Raw genomic sequence first — 17,259 nt, 5'->3', positions numbered from 1 at the left:
GCATAGAGTGATCAGAAGGGGACAATCAATGGCATAGAGTGATCAGAAGGGGAATATGAACGGCACATGAGTGATCAGAAGGGGACAATCAATGGCATAGAGTGATCAGAAGGGGAATATGAACGGCACATGAGTGATCAGAAGGGGACAATCAATGGAACATGAGTGATCAGAAGGGGAATATGAACGGCACATGAGTGATCAGAAGGGGACAATCAATGGAACATGAGTGATCATGAGTGACTTATTGTAACAACAATAAATGTGTACTGTAGTCTTCTTCATGGAAAAAAAAGACATCCCCTGAAAATAAGACCTAGGGCATATTTTGGCATTTCAAAAAATATAAGACAGTGCCTTATAATCGGGGAAACAGGGTACCAACGAGAAGACACGCGCTGCTGCCAGAGGAGAGGAGACAGACGCTGCATGCACCCAGCGAGGAGAAGAGACACACGCAGGATCGGGTATCGGGTGAGTATATTATTTTAATTATTTTATAACACATTTGTCGTATAGGACGCACTAACTTTTCCCCCCTAGTTTTAGGGAAGAAAAAGTGTGTCTTATACGGCAAAAAATACGGTAAGTCTACTCGGTGTAGACTTAGATAATAGACTTAGACAAGTAAAAATCTTGTGTATATGGATTTGAAGTCTGCAGAAATGTGTTTTCTCTAGCTACACAGCTCTTTGTACATACTGTCAACCCTAGGGTCCATATTCTGTTCTTTGCTTGGTGGGTGTCAAGCACTTTCACTACACCATTACAGATTTTGCCCTCTAGCTCTGTTATCACTTTATCTTTTCATATAGCCTCCTTTACACATTCATCTGTAACAAATAACTTATAAAAAAATGAAATCATTAGCCTTGAATGCTCACTAATTATTTTATTTCCTACACTAGTTAATGTTTAATGTTTCTAAAGGATGTATGCAGCAGTGTAAATCTAAATATTGTAAGTGTTCTGAGATATCTATGTATGAATGATATAAATATATACCCCTGTGAAGCAATTGGACATTACCTCAAGCATTCCCTTGTGGGAATCTTCCAGGTCCCTGTGTTTTCATGGTAGTAATTGATTCGCACCAGGGAATGTTTGAGGGATTGTCATTTTTCCCTGTTTTATAAACCTTATATTAGCGATACAAGTGTACTTTCTGGTGAAAAATGTACAATATATAAAAGATCTTGTTTTAGGAACAGAATATATTAGTGTAAACATGTTAGCTACCACAAGTAGTCTCCTGGAATTCGAAAAATTATCCACTGGAGCAAATCACACCTAAAACTTGTTGTGTATAAATTAGATCTGTTGTGTGGATAAATAACCACTGCCCTATATATATTAATTATGGGGTCTGAATTATCCAGGTAGTAATTGATTCCACATTAGGTGATTTACAAATATTAACCTATGGATAATACTGGTATGTTATTATAATAATGGTATCGTATCCTAATGCCGAGGTCAAAGGAGCTGTCTTAGATAAGAAAAAAAAAATAGTTGTGGAAGCTTGTTAGTCCTTCCCAATTATTTACAACAAGTGTTGTTGATTTGAAATTACTGCTGTTGTGTACCTCAGCTTGGCAAATTTAGGCATATTCAAAAACCCTAACATGTTTTGTGGGTCTGCAGGTAATTAGCAACAGTTGGTGTCAAAGTGCAAGTGGATGGTAAGAAATTATTCAAAATGCCTACAAGAAATTATTTCTGGATTGCCAACCAATGGCATCTTGGGTGTACGTACCTAATGGGTGTACTTACTTTTCCACAGTATGCCATTACATCTTTTGATATTTGTTGAATAAATGTATAAATTCACTTTTGTTCACGTATATACTCTTTTTATGTAGACACTGTTTAAAGGAAGATGTAATGTTTGCCCTTTATAAATAATGAAAAATCCATTTCTTTTCTGTTAGGGGGATGTTTTCTTTCATTTGATCCCCCCCCCCCCCCCCCCTCAATGTTCTTCGAAGTTGTTCATGTCACTTTTATTTATTCACATTTGCTTTAGTTTGGTTTCCTTTGATGTTTTACAGTTACAGAACATATTTTGTTGGATCTGGTGCTCATTGTTTTATGATGTGGCATTTTTTATTCTGTTTGATAATTTGTTCCATTTGCAGAACCTACATTTCTGTTTATCTTTGCTCTGAGCCAGAAGAATGGAAAAGCCATCAAAAATTTCTCAGTACAACCTTAAAATAACTGGCACCAAAGTAACAATCTTGTGCCAGTCCAATGAACGTACAAGGATGTGTTGTTTTACTTAAATATGGAGTAAAAGTACATTCATATTTTTATGTATGCTTCTTTCCCAAGTTCAGCGTGGAGAGATTTGGTGTTAGTAAATTTAAAACAGACATTGAAGTAATGCTTTTGTGAAAGTTGGCTAAAAAACATGTTCTTTTTATGATTATTTTTAAAGTATATCCAAAGTAAAAAACATTTTTTTTGGTTGGGGGGAAAGGATTAAGATACCTGTCAACTTTTAATTCTTTGTGATGATGAGAGTAATTTCCAATGACCTGATAAAATGGACATGGACTCTAATCTTCCTTTACACTATCTAAAAAAACAGAATTTGTGTTGTCTTTCCTTTTGTTTTATTTTATTGAAATATCTGCTAATTAGCAAAATAGAAGCAAAAAACTCTTTAAAAGTGGTTTGGTTCATATTTCTTTTTTGATGGGGAGAAGTAGCTTTGTTGTGCTGTCTCTTTAGGTATTTTTCATGTATTAAATGTTTATTTGATAAACCAATATCACCTATTGTACATAGTGAAACAAATAAACCTGTTTCAAAATGTCTAAACCTAAAAATAAAATAGAACTTTTGCCTTCGTATAGTATCATTATATTGTACAATATTGGTAAACGCAATAATCAAATCAAAATTTTTTTTTTTTTAACAGATAAGTGTTATACGGAGGCAACAAAGAATGATAAAAAATCGTGAATCTGCCTTCCAGTCTAGAAGGAAAAAAAAGGAATACATGCAAGGCTTGGAACTGCGCCTGAGGGCAGCTTTGTCTGAAAATGAGAGGCTCAAGAAAGAAAATGGTTCTTTGCAAAAACTTCTGGAAGAAGTTGTGTCTGAGGTGATAAATAGAATTAGGATCAACATTAAATTTTATTATCCGATGTGCAGCATGAATTTACTAAAGCTTTCTATAAAAGTGGAGGATGAAGGGAGTACTTTAAGTGTATCTACTTTCCAAACAGCCATGCAATAGCTTTTCATTCACAGCCCTATGTCATATGTCCTTCTGATGGGAGAGTTCAGCCGCTCCTCCCTTGCTAGTATGCTACACTGTCACTTTAGCTAATGGCAGCCTCAAAACATCTGGGTTGGTTGGGTCCAGTGTCATCCAGCCATTCCCCTAATACTCAGTGCATTGCGGGAATGTTCTCTTTGCCATAGTGTTGACATCACAAATAGGCTCTGAATGTGGTGGCCTCTATACTAATGCTGCTTATCCTAAGGAAAAAATCAAATGACGTGCCTTTAATCTGATCTGCATACCAGTCTTGTTAATCCTGTGTTGTGGCGCTAGCATTGAAATGTGCCAAAATTCCAGGGGATTTAAGTCTCCTGATCACTGACTATTAACCTCCTTAACAAAGCACTGAACAACTTTACTCCTTGTCTTGTGGCCACAAGTGCTAGTTTAAAGCAGACCCAGTGATTATGTTACGGAACATGTAAACTCCCAATAAGGAGGTGCATACTAAGGGATGTTTTCTGCTGTAATGTCAGGCAATAAAGAGGGTTATCTTATTTGTCTGAAGTTTTGTCTATATAATAATTGTTGTTGGGTAACTTTATCCCATAAAGCAATGAGCCAAAAAAACATTGTATTGTCTCTTAAAAAAGTGTATATATTTGTATGTATTTGTATGTGTGTGTATATGTGTGTGTGTATATGTATATATATATATATATATATATTTTTTTTTTATTTTTTTATTTATTTTTTTAATACTAGCATTAAGTAACCTTGTTAACAATGATGTTTTATGTATTGTTCTGCAGAATCAGAAACTTAAAGTTACTGCTCCGAAGAGGAGAGCGGTCTGCCTTATGATGGTGGCTGTATTTTTAATGCTGAATTTTAACCCACTTAGGTAACATACTATTTTTTTTTATGTCTTTTCAAATGTATGTGTGGCTGCACTCTACTACAGAGATACCAACCTGGGTGCAGTCCTGGATTCATACAATTGTTTTACAAGTTTTAGTTGATGTATTTTCCAATGCACTGGAATTCAGATTATTGTTTTTCTAATGTAAAAGTATCCATATTTTCTAATTTTATACTTTGTTTTTTTTCTCCAATAGCATTTTAGAATCCACTTCAGGGGAATTTGATATAGAAGTCAGGACTGTTAACCATAATAGACACCTTCTTGAGTTTTCACCTGGTGAAGCAGACACACAAAACAAAGATACCCCACAAAATGATTTCAGGTAATTGTACAAGTCCTAAAATCTTGATAAATTTAATTTATAACCTAAGTGTTGTATTTTATGGGTTGCCTTGCATATCAAAATTATGCAGAAGTAATATCACTAGGCTTGAGTGGTAGGAAAAACATAAAAATTATATCTAGTTAGAACTAAAGTTACACTTTTAAAAATACACAATCAGGCAGGTCATTATTGCAGAAAGGGGCAGGCAATGTCCCTTCTGCAATACCCTTTCCTATGCTCTAGGTATCTGGCAAAAAAGCTGAGCTGTGCATGTGCAGCGTCAGTTTTGGTTGTCAGGATATCTGGCGATCAAAGCTTCCCCTGCACGTCCAGGGATTGAATAGGTTGTACAGGAGTTACAACATCCCTGCCTGGCCAATCAAGTTGTCCAAAGATCCTCAACGGGAAGAACATGGTGGCGCCCTGCGAGGGAACAGGGACAGGTGAGCAACGGGGATTTGTTTCCTCACTAATGTTTTTAGGAGGCATGTGGAGTTACCTACATCCTGTGGCTGAGTAAATGCAGAAAAGGCTTAGTTTGATGCTTTTTAGACATTTGGTCAGTTACCGGACATGTAAATCTATGTCTTTGATTTTAAAGGATGAGGGTGACCTCTCTAATTTTATACGTAATATTAGGACAGTTATTTGATTTTTTTTTCTACATAATTGGAAAGTTTATACGGTCGGTTTATATGCTGCCAAATTTTCTATATAGCTTGGAGCCAAGATAATTGTTGCAAGGGGTGACTGAGTTAGTCACACATCTTACTTTTATCACATCATGTATACCCAATCTTGATTACTTCTTTTTATTATTATTTTTTTCCCCTGTGTAGACCTCGACATTTTATGTCTACTGAAAAAGCATTGATGATTGTGAAAGAGGAGCCATTGCTTTACATTCCTCCACCTCCTCCTTGTCAACCCCACATCAACCAAACAGAAACTCTTAGGTTAGTAAAAAAAATAATAATGTGTGCATTTGCCAATTGTCTTAATGTTTGGATAGTTGAAGCTGAAAAAGCTAGTATTTTTTTTTCCTTTTTTGGTTTGTCCTGGACTCTGTAGGGAAATGTTATTGACAAACAGAATCATTTAAAAAAAATTGGGCAGCCTCTAGGTTTGCAAAGTCTCTGTGGCAGTATTATAACCTTTTGTCTAATACCAAGCAGCCAAGTGCAACAGTTTTTGTAAACTTTTGAGTTGAATTTTTAATGCTGAAAATAAGACAAATTTTTACCTTTTTAATATTTGCATACTTAAAGTGGTCGAGGTGAGGTACGTTGTAGCATCTGAAGTAACAATTCATGACTTCACCTATAACCAGTAAATCTGCTTTGCTTGCTTTAACCTTCCCACTGCTTCTGTTTAGCTAGAAGATTTGATAAATATGTCTCCAAAGCCAGCAGCTAGCTAACAAGTGGGACAAAAGTTAGAGTGGTGTATCATAATCGGCAGACTGGTGTTTAGATCAAATGAAAGACAATATCCAGCACCTTTACAGCTAAAAACTATTTACTGAAGTTCCATCACAAATGGCTGACTGATCCCTTTGTCAAGTTATTGAAAGGACAACTCTGTCATGGCCCTAAAAACATTTATTGATTCTTGATTGACTGACAAAAGCAGACGTAACCATGATGATCAGGATCCACTGCAATGGCATTTTAAACCAGTCATACCATGGTATTTGATGATGTGACATATGGCTCCAGTATCCCCACTTATCATCCAGTGTTGTTGTACCAACCCAGAGCTCTGTTTCCCCCAGGATTTAGGGACGCAAGCAATAATTTCTGGTGAGGGCAAGGATTGACCAACAACAAAGAAATACCGAGGGTGGACAGGGCTAGAGGAAAGAACAAGGACCTGTGAAGATGTCAGGTGCTGGATGGTGAGTCTTGGTATAAAGCAAAGGGTAATACACGGAAAGGCAGATATACACGTGTATGATCCAAGCGTCCAGGAGATTTTCTGGGAGAAAAAAAAACAGGTTTGAAACACAGAAAGCCAGTCAGCCAGACAGATAATCCAAGGGACCAGCAGAAAATTTAGGCGCAAGATGTGCATCCTTTTAGTTGGCAAATGCTACACATCTAACACGGGCAAGACTGCCATATAGAGGTACAGCTCTATGCAGGATCTGACCAATCGGAAGTCAACGTGCATGGTCAAGCAGGATTAAACAGCTGAAAGGCAGGTTATTTGCAGTTCCTGTCTTTACCACCAGGTGGTGGCAAAATGTCACTACAGAGAATTCCGTTGCCATGAGGAATGCAGGCTCCTGACTTGCTCAACTGACAGAATTAAGGTTTTGCACAGGGATTGTGAGAAAACCACTGCCGGCAGCTGCTGACAATAGGCTTTTAGTTGTGGCCTCATGACCTAAGATGCAATATTTAGCAACAGTCAGCAGGTAATGTCGGCTGTTTGTTGCATTGCTTATGTGTTAAAGCAAGAAAAGCTTCTCCCTTCTTTTCTTTTGTGGCATTTTTAGAACTGTTCATTAAGCCTCTAATAGGTATCATAAAATGTTCACACGAGCCTGAAGGTTTTTCTTTTTTTATGTGAAAACTAGAACATGAACTGCAGTTCAAGCACGCTGAAAAAGAAGCTGTTTCTCTCCCCCACAAACTTGGTTTGGCATCTAATTTCAGTTGTTTCCTTGAGATCATGTCTTAGATATGTGAGAAAAGGAAATGTTTCCAAGTTGTACCACAAGATACTAAAACCAAATGGAGTTCAGGGTTCATAGCAGTGGTATCTAACTTCTATCCCATGATGCAAATGTGAGCCTTCTAATCTCCTCCTGGGGCCTAGGATTTTAAATATCCCTATTTCTGTGATCTAATTCTAAATCTAAGTCTTTCTCTCCTCCAACCATTTTTCTTCTTTTAATGAGACTACAGTATAGAAAGTGCTAGGTTCTCCCCTCCTATTGTGTGTTAATTCCCCCACCTACTAGATTGTAAGCTCTTCGGGGCAGGGTCCTTTCCTCCTGTGTCACTGTCTGTATTCATCTGTCATTTGCAACCCCTATTTAATGTACAGCGTAATATGTTGGCGCTATAAAAATCCAGTTTAATAATAATAATAATAGGAGATGCAAGATATATATTGAATGTTTCTGTTCTCACTACTGGTTTGTGGCAAGAAAAAAGTAGTCAGTTCTGTGTTTATTCAACAGGCATGTTTAAATGGCTGCAGTGTATCTACTGGTTTGCTACTGTCTCTGTTACCTCTATAGAGGTAGTGCGGAACTAAACACTACCCAAATCTAATAAATTACATTAAAATTATACACAAAACAATCCAGCAGCTCCATCTTATTCATTTCACTACCTAGTTCCTTCTACTGCGTCATAGAATATTCTAGCGTATGTGCAGAAGTAGTGGAGGAATACCCTATGTGACTGTGGGGATTGTAGAAAAACCTGAAATGGATCTAGTCCAGGATTGAAAACATGATTTTTAAGAAATCCATCCTAGGTTTGCTGGATCACCCAGGTTCCCCCATAATAGTCTTATCTACTCCAGTCTTCGAGAGCTTGAATACCTTGAGCCCAATGTGAAAAACTAGCGTGCAGAAAATCTCAACATGTGAACTGATAACATTAAATGTTAAACGTTTGGTTGTAATAAAAAGCAGTTTTCTAAAGGCCTGGAGAGTTGTCCAAACATCTATTTCTGCAGGCAACAGTAAAGAATGGTGTAGGTTCCCTGCAGGTTTAAGGCTACATTTCTTCACATAGAACTGGGGATTTGATCAGAAATATTGAATTTCAGTTCTGCAAAGTACAGGCAGATACTTATGTCCTGCAATACCATTACAAGGGAATCAGATCACTCCTAAATTCATTCTGCAAAAGATCTATAACCCCATATATAACACAAACATTATAAAATAAACTTTGTTTCTCATCTATTACGAGATCCGGTTATTTTGCTGCCCATAGGACAACTAAAAAACAAAAAAAAAACTGCTGACCGGACCAGGACAACTCTTCCTCTAACTAGCATATAGTTGGTTTTGCTGTGCAGCAGACAGCAAACATTTTTTTTGTTTCCTACATATAGTTTAACTGGTCCCGCTCTTCTAAAAATAACTTGTTAGCTCTGCTTTTGAACAGTCCACCCATGTTACTGCTAAGAACAGAATATTAAGAAACTATGCAAGAATTACCAACACTTCAATTGTTTGATTTCCGTATGGCAAGACTCAACAAATATGTACCAATACTGACTTTAAACATGTGGCTTCTTGTGGTTTACTTAGGGGATTTAGTTTGCTTTCATTGACGTCTGCTCTGCAAACACTCCTTTTGAGTAAGCCATGTTTGACAGACCTATATATTGGCATTAAGATGTGTCCACAAAGATTCTGTATCTGTTCAGGGTCGCTAAGTTATTGAGCAGATCATGGGTTAACTAGCTTATAGAAGTCCTACTAAAACTTTCCAAAACCTCCAGTATTACAGGCGTGACAGATTTACATTCCATAATGTTTTTTGTTTTTTTTTCTAAGAGAAATTTCATCACTATAACAAAAGTATTCAGTAGTTACTAAATGTTTTATTATTGTTTAACAGACTAAACCAAGAACTGCGAGGCTGGGTGCACAGACATGAAGCTGAGAGGACAAAGACTAGGCGGACAATCGCTACCCATAAAACTCAGGCCATGCAGGTTGGATGCTTTATGCAAATTATTACAGCTCTGGGTAATATGTTTGGGCTATATAAATACTTTTTAATAACCGTAATTGTGACATTTACCAAACAGGGATTGTATGTTTGTAAATCAATCACTATAATGTAAACACTTTTTTATTTATTTTATTCCAACTGAAGAGATGAATAACCTTCTGTTGGCCACATAAACCAACATATATTGATAGATAGATATATTTTCTTTCTAAATGAACAGAATCAAAGCAAACTCCTCCCCTCTCATAGATTTGCTGTCCACAGTGGAGCAAGAGAAAAGTGACCTTTTTTATTCAATTCTTTTGTACTGGTCCTGGAAAACAAAGCACACAATTTTCTCTGTGGGATTGTTGGTAGAAAAAGTAGAAAGTTGGTATACTGATGCCCAAAACTTGTATATATGTATGTGTGTGTATGTATGTATGTATGTATGTATGTGTATATATATATATATATATATATATATATATATTATATATTAGTATGCCCTGGGTTAAAAAAATATAATTAGGCAACTGACCTTTATTTTTTTTTCTATAGAAACGAGAGGTCAAAGATGAGGGATCACAGCTTGTAACCATGCAATACACAGATACAAGCATAAAGTAAGTTTTTTTGTTTTTCAGATCCTAAATTTTAACTTTTTCTTTACTTATATAAAATAGGGGTTATTATTTAATATCTGTCTGTATGATATTTACATACAAAACACAGTATATGTGTAGAAAATGTGGTTAAGGTAATGATGAACAACATGAGAACATCATCAGCAACATGACAGGTATAGAGTTCTAGGTTGTAAGCCACACAAATGCAATTAATACAAGTCATTTTGTGTTTTCTAAAACCAAGAATTATTTCAAATATTTTTATTGCCGTCCAGCATTGCCTCATACAATCTGTAAGCGTCCACACCTGACAGAGATTGGACAGTTTTCGTTCTTTGAAAACCGTTAAACTTTGCTGTTTTTGTTTAGTGAACTAATTATTTTTGATGAAAATTTGCTTAGCGGCTTTCTTCCTTCTTTAAAGTCAAATGTGTTTTTACAGTATAAGGAACCACATGTCAGACAATCTTGGTTTGTAAATTTACTAGCTAAGCAAATGTTTAAATCCCAGCTTTCTTTGAAAATCTTTTAGTAAATATGCAGTGTACTTTTTTTTTTATATTTGTCGAATAATGACTGTTGCTGAAAGACTTGGTGACATAATAAAGGGCTCAGTTATACTTTTCTTAGCTTTATGGAAGAAAATGATGTTTTAAAAAGAAAAAAGTCTTATTTTTTTTTGTAAAGACAGTGATGAATGTGTGTTTGTCATGTGTCTCGTTACTATGAAAATAGTAGATCGTGCAAATATTTACCATTTTGCTGGTTTTGTTTTTCTAGGAACTCAAATGAGCTTCAGGTTTATTACTCTTCACCAAGGAGTTACCAAGACTTTTTGGAAGCTATCCGCAGGAGGGGTGACACATTTTATGTCGTGTCTTTCCGCAGGGTAAATTTCAATTCAATGTGGAATGCATCTGGGATTGATCAAATATTTCACTAAAGACGTTTGTAAATAAAAATCAATGTAATGGACTCTGGTGTAACAAACAGTAATTTTCCTTACTATTATAATGTATACAAGTACGTATACAAGTACCTATACATACTTTGTACTTGCTTTTTGGATTTTAACTCAATTTGGAGTAGCATTAACAATATCAAGCTAAGATTAAAAAAAAAGTGTTAGAAGTACCTAATCTTACACTGTCAGCACACGGCAGGAAATGCTGTGTTTGAATGTTAGATCTCTTAATAATATAAGCAGCCTGAGTTTACAGAATACTAGGCTGTCACATATTATAGCTATGTGACACTTGAGATCCTGTTTTTGGGACATCTATTCAGCAACAAAATTGCTGAAAAGTGCAGAGAGAAATGTTTGCCTGTTCCCATGGTGCTACTTCTCACCAAATGAGCATGAAATAATATAGATCTTGTTATGTAAATATAAAGTATTCCTAAGCAATCTTTTACATTTATTGAAGAAATCAAAATGAAATTATTTTAGCAAAATACATTTTCTTTTAAAATGCCTTTTATTAGTAAACAGTGCCAGCCTGGGTCACAGTGGAGTGTTGGCTCAATCAAATAGGCTGCCCTAGTAGACCTCATGGAAACGCTCAGGCATGCATATACAATACAGCTGCGTTCCAAGCAGGTTTTCCTAAGCTGATAGTGTAGATGTTATTACTTAATAGTTTATGACACTGTTAGTGCAATTTGCCTTTATGCCTTTTTATTATGCAATTACATTATAGTCGGTGTGTCCCCAATGGGAAAAAAATAAAGCTTTAGCTAAATAGAAGTTCTGCCCCTTTCCTGTATATCCAAATAATAATAAAAAAATTGATTTAGAACCCCACTAAAACCAGTATATTTTTTCAGATTTACTTAAACATAATCTTTTTGCCCATTGGTACTCTTTCCCCTTTGTTAGCTTTGCATACTTTCGGGAATTCTTGCTCTTTAATTTAGTGTTCATTGCCTGCTTTTACCTGAACTCAAGACCTTTTTTTTTTTTCTAACGGTCTGTGGTCACATGTAAAAGTGTAGGTGACCATATCTTACTGGAACTGAATTTATGTTCATATAATAAACATTATTACACAATTCCAGCAATAAAACGTTAAGATAGAATTTAAAATAACATTTCATTTTGGTGAACGTTTATGCTATGTACTTATCTTTTCCAGGACCATTTGCTGTTGCCTGCCACCAACAGAAATAAGACCACAAGGCCAAAAATGTCAATAATTTTGCCATCTTTGAATGTAAATGGTATGTATTCCCTTTCCTCTTTTTTTCCTTGCTTTAAATATTATTTGCTGGAGCCCATCACTCCATAACCCTGTAGCTGCATACATCCCACAATATTTATTTTCAGCATCTAATAGATGACATAAAGTACTTTCTTGATCCACATGCACATTTTTTTTTTTAATTAAGTTGTACTTTTCTGTCGATGTTCTGAAAGAAAGGAGAAGAAAAAGAACCTTTACCAGTTACCTTTAGGTTTTTTAGGCTTATCCTAGATTTTAGCTGCAAATTATTGCAAAGTAAGTTTTGGGACAAATTATTCAAAGTAATAAGATACATGCTTTTTAAACTTCTGTATAGAAACTGATTGTATTACCTCTATGGAATTCTGGTAAAGGTGAACTGTAAGCATCCTGCTGGTTGTTGGGAAATAGTTATCCCTCTCTTTGCATGTGTGCTACTTGGGACGAAAAAAAAATAAAAAGCCTATGCATAAATTCTGCTTGAGCTAGAAAACTCTATAAACAAGTTATATGCTTAATCTACTAGCTGTATACGAAAGTATAAACTATTCCCATACAGTGATTTTCCTGACTAAACGGGACATTTTTTGTCCATGTAGTTCAGTGATTAAAAACATTCTGTATTAATAAGTAGTGTTTGCTTCTTTAGGAAATGGTAGAAAAAAAAACTTTTAAACTCTTTATTCTTTATTCTTGACCAACAAAGTAAAATTGTCCTGCAAAGCAAAAATACCTGGTTAAAGTGAGGAGGTGAGCTAGATGTTGATGAACAAGTCTTATAGTGCTATTGATTTGTTACCTTTAGGCCAAGTTTTCTTGTCTGGTGTGTTAATACACATTCTGTCTGCACATAATGTGCACTTGGCCCTTTTTTGGCAACTCCTCGCACCATAGTGTATGAATTTAAATTATTTTAACATGGTTGGCACTTGAGCACACCAGTGTAACCTAAATTCTAGTGCACTGAACCAAGGGATATGTGTTAAGCTTCATATATTTTTGCTCTACATTAAGATATTTCTGACCTCAATGTAGCTGAGCTAAAGCCATGCAGGCACATCTCCTGTGTTGAAATGCTTCCTCTGCTTTCCTATACACTGTGATTTTCGCACAATGAGCATTGGCATGTGCAGCTTTGTAAAAAGAGCCCACCTTGTTATCTGCCTGAAGGAAATCAGTCCTCTAGCCCTTCCTGTACCAGATTCACTGTCCTGGCCATCTCCTTTCATTAGGCGGAATTCAGTGGTTTCAGTCATGGATGCTTAGCAATTATTCAGCACACAGTTATACAAACTTATATTTGTATAATTTGGCAAAAGGCCAGCTAACTCTGCATTAGGGCTGATACCTTATGAAAATAATACTGTGATATCTATAGCTAACTGCCAGCCCCTTTCATCAGCCACGATCTGCTTTCATTGCACAAGGACAGTTATGTCACAGGGTCTAAAATGTGTGCAATAAAAGCAAAAAAGATTTATTTAATAGATGCTTGTTGATGAAGAGGGACATACTGTATTTCTTTGCTGTTTTCCTGTAAAAAAAACCTCACTTGTGTAAACATTTTAAAGCTGAATGAATTTTGGAAGTGATGTCAGAATCCCAGGCAGACTAAGCTTTCATTAAAATGATTCTGTAGTGTATTTCTTCAATCTTTGCCCAAGGAGGGGTAATGGGCCTGGCACAGCACAGGCCTTAATGAGTCACCCCTAGAAAACAAGTGGGGTATGACATGCAAGAAAAGGAAAAAAAAGGAAAATGCTTAAAGTACGTTTTAAAATGCTGCAAATAATAAAGTTGATAACAGGAGCTCTAAGTGGGAAGGTACAAGAAAATGCTATTAGTTTAATAAGCCAGTCCTTTTCAATAAATGGTGTTCAACATTTTAATATCACTAGCATTGAGGATGGTATTTACAATCATTAATAGCATTGCCTTGATTCTCACAATATCAGGTAAGCTGGGGATCTTTTAAGTTTTTTTCACTGTACTTTCATTTAGGTTTTACACATTGTGTCCTTCAAATCTCATTAGAAAAGTGTGTGAATCTTTGGTGAAGGTGCATGAATTGTGTTTGTCACCTTTATAAACAGTCTAATAGTGCCAACTTCCTTGATGCACTGAATGGTTTTCAGAAGATGGCTATGAGATTTCCTAAATGGGACAGTTCGGGGGAAATGTTTCACTGCTTAGCCAATTTTCCATGGAATTAAGAATGTAATTTTTTCAGGATCATAGGAGAAGTACTTACAATCTATGATTTAGCGTGGCTTCTGCTGATCTCTAGTAGACTGAAAGGGCCACTACTGTTGCCTTGCAAATTCTGGTGCAGTTACTAATCTGTATCTACTTTATATCCATCTGTATAACACAATCTGTGTGTAGAACATATCTTAATATTGTCTTGGTTTTGTAAAGCCACAAATATCTCTTTTATAAATAAAGGTTCCAGTGGTGTTTCTAGCCAGACACCATTAATATGTTTAGTGTTCATGATACCTTTGCATATCTATCAAATATGCGATCCTCTTATACCTTGTTATACATGACAAGCTATGTGTGCTTCACATCAATCTTCTGTCACCACCTTAGTCATATCTGTTAGGCAAGAGGTCAGTATGAATACTGAAGTTATAATATTGGTGACATAGCCTCCTGCTTCTTACAAAAATATATTTGACCTTAACCTTTCTTGTTTTCCCCCTGATTAGGGGGTGATATCATGCTTCCTACTTAGGAATTTGGTCACTTCTGAAGATCCTCAGAAAGCAGCATATGTCTTTGATTAACTTCCAGTGCTTTGCCTGAATGAAACATGTGGTCTGTTTTTTTTGACCTTGGTGTTTTATTATAGGCACTGACTCCTTTCCTTTACTTATACAGGTGGTAAACATGTAAAGGTATGCCATTAGGCTTTCTTTATGATTCCCTAACCATGTTGCTGGTTTACTTCCTGCCTGATTTTTTTTACGCAGTATGTTTCTTTATAATTTTCTAATTTTAGTAACAATTCTGTCAGTTTTAAAACCGTAGTACATCTTTTCTTGTGCGTGCATGTATAGCATTAGTTTTGTCCGGGTTTGGTTATATTAGTTGTTCTTGCACCGCATACAAATTTTTGAAACTATATACTGTAGTATGCACTTGTTTGCTATTTTATTATGTACACCTAGTACTGGTTTGCACACAGTTTTGCCTTCAGAGCTGCTGTAATTCTGCATGGCACAATTTAACAAGGTGTTGGAAACATTGCCCCTCATTGGCATTAAATCATTACACAGCTACCACAGGCTTGTCAGCTGCACATCAATGATGTGACTCTCCAATTCCGCCACATCCCAAAATACTCTGTTGAATTTAGGTATGCTGACTGTTGAACCATGAACGCATTGTAATGTTTAAGAAACCATTTGGAGATAATTTTAGCTTTCTGACATGGTGTAATATCTTGCTTGGAAGTAGCCAAGTCTTCTCCCTGGCCCCTTTTAGCCGGGTGTACCACCCAGCATTTTTCGCTGACCACCCGGCTGTTTTTGGGTGGTTACTGAAGTGTTGGGTCGAAATACAGGGGCTGCCACCCACCTACAATTTTATTACCACCTGGCTAAAAACATAACCTGGGTTGAACACTGTAGCCATTAGCAGATGGATACACTGTGGTCATAAAGGAATTGGCTTGTTCAGCTGGGTGATCCAGCAAACTGGGAATGTTTTTTCTTTAAAGTAATTTGCTATTTGTTAGCAAATAATTTCAATCCTGGACCAGATCCATTCCAGGTTTGCTGGATCAACCAGCTTCACTAATGAAATTGCATTTTCTACAGCCTTGGAGAGCTATAATAAATAAAGGCCACTGACTCAGTTTGGAATCCACATTACAGCCAGGTAATTGGCATTTTTAAAGCGTTCTGCAACAGCAGCCTACATACTTAATCAGTTCTAGAATACTCTTTGTTGAGTAGTTTGCTTTAAAATACAAAAATATTCCTGTGTTGAATTTAAATTTAAACACCGCATAAAACAAATTTTTTTCTCTTCCCTTTTTCTTTCCCATAATCTGTGTCTCCTGTTAGGGAGTTATCGCCTTCCTGTCCCAGTGACAGTTGGGAAACAGCCAACCTTTGTGGTTCGAACCCTTTCCCACTAAAAACAAAACGTCATTAAGATAAACATTCAGTGGTTCACTGTTTTATCCACATTTAGTCCTTTTGTAGGCTTTACAACCTTATATCTTTCAGTCATGGATTAAAGGTTTTGCACTAAAGTTTTAGTTAACTTGATAAAATCACAGATCATACAATTCCTGCAGATATGCCAGCCATACTTTTATGCTTCGATCTTCCTTTTCCACTCATCCTGAACAATCCATCTTTTTTGGACAAGTCTGTGTCTCAATTTGCATTTTGTAGTAAAAATAAAAATAAAATCAGGTTATAGTTTTGCCAATCTTCATTGGCCCAGCTTTGTGATACTGTTCCCAATATATCCTGAGGTTACTGTTCTTGGCCAACACCTACACTCTCTGCTTGGTATTTATTGGCATAATTTATACAGACCAATACCGGTGGTCAGCAATATCTGGGATGTAGAAACCATGTCTGGCACAAACATTCATTGCAATGTAAATTTTCCGATCACACATCTTCCTCATTTTAAGGGTTGAACAAAAACCGATCCTCTAGAGCAGGGGTCAGCAAACTTTTTAAGGTACTAGGCCATTTCAGGAGGTCAGAAAGGCACACTGGGCCGGACTCTCTCTGGAGTCCAGCGCTGATGGCTCAAACCCCCCCCACCGGGAACGCCCCTAAAGGGAGATCCCTCTCCTCCGCAGTGCATACGTGTGAACGCTGGCCACGGTAAATAGGGAAGGGAATCATAACAAGGAGGCTCAAGAGCCACATGCCGATCCCTGCTGGCTGGGATTAGGCCAATCGACCAGGTGGGTGTTAGGCTGGAACAGACTACTGGCTAGGCCGTATCTGGCCCAAAGGCCGGAGTTTTGAGAGCCTCTGCTCTAGATCAATGTATGTGTGCTTTATGTCATTGGCTTTTTATCTTAGTAAGGTGTAGTAAAAGTGGCCATTTGGTATAAATTGTAACCAAAAACTAAATGCCAACAGAAATGTAGTTACATAAAATTGATATGTGTACTTTTTCACAGTTACAGGTCTCCAATTGTTATAAATAGTAAAGTACAATTACTGAGTTTCTGTGTTTATAGTAAAATGCATATCA

General features: G+C 36.5%; 1 protein-coding gene across 2 annotated transcripts in view; it reads left to right on the top strand.

The window, feature by feature from the left end:
* The window catches only part of ATF6 (activating transcription factor 6), a gene marked incomplete at its 3' end in the record, with an annotated part of 44,050 nt that overhangs the window by 19,693 nt on the left and 7,098 nt on the right, over positions 1 to 17,259 (top strand). The window contains 8 exon segments of one of the 2 annotated variants that reach the window (XM_072420148.1): positions 2,927 to 3,112; positions 4,048 to 4,139; positions 4,354 to 4,482; positions 5,325 to 5,441; positions 9,078 to 9,174; positions 9,738 to 9,799; positions 10,583 to 10,691; positions 11,938 to 12,022. In XM_072420148.1, coding sequence (XP_072276249.1) covers positions 2,927 to 3,112; positions 4,048 to 4,139; positions 4,354 to 4,482; positions 5,325 to 5,441; positions 9,078 to 9,174; positions 9,738 to 9,799; positions 10,583 to 10,691; positions 11,938 to 12,022 — 877 coding nt within the window. 2 annotated transcript variants of the gene reach the window in all.

This window comes from Pyxicephalus adspersus, chromosome 8 (assembly GCF_032062135.1).
Source record: "Pyxicephalus adspersus chromosome 8, UCB_Pads_2.0, whole genome shotgun sequence".
In the NCBI taxonomy this organism is placed as follows: domain Eukaryota; kingdom Metazoa; phylum Chordata; class Amphibia; order Anura; family Pyxicephalidae; genus Pyxicephalus; species Pyxicephalus adspersus.
Note: the sequence above shows the minus strand (reverse complement) of the source record. Positions and strands in the feature narration are given on the sequence as shown.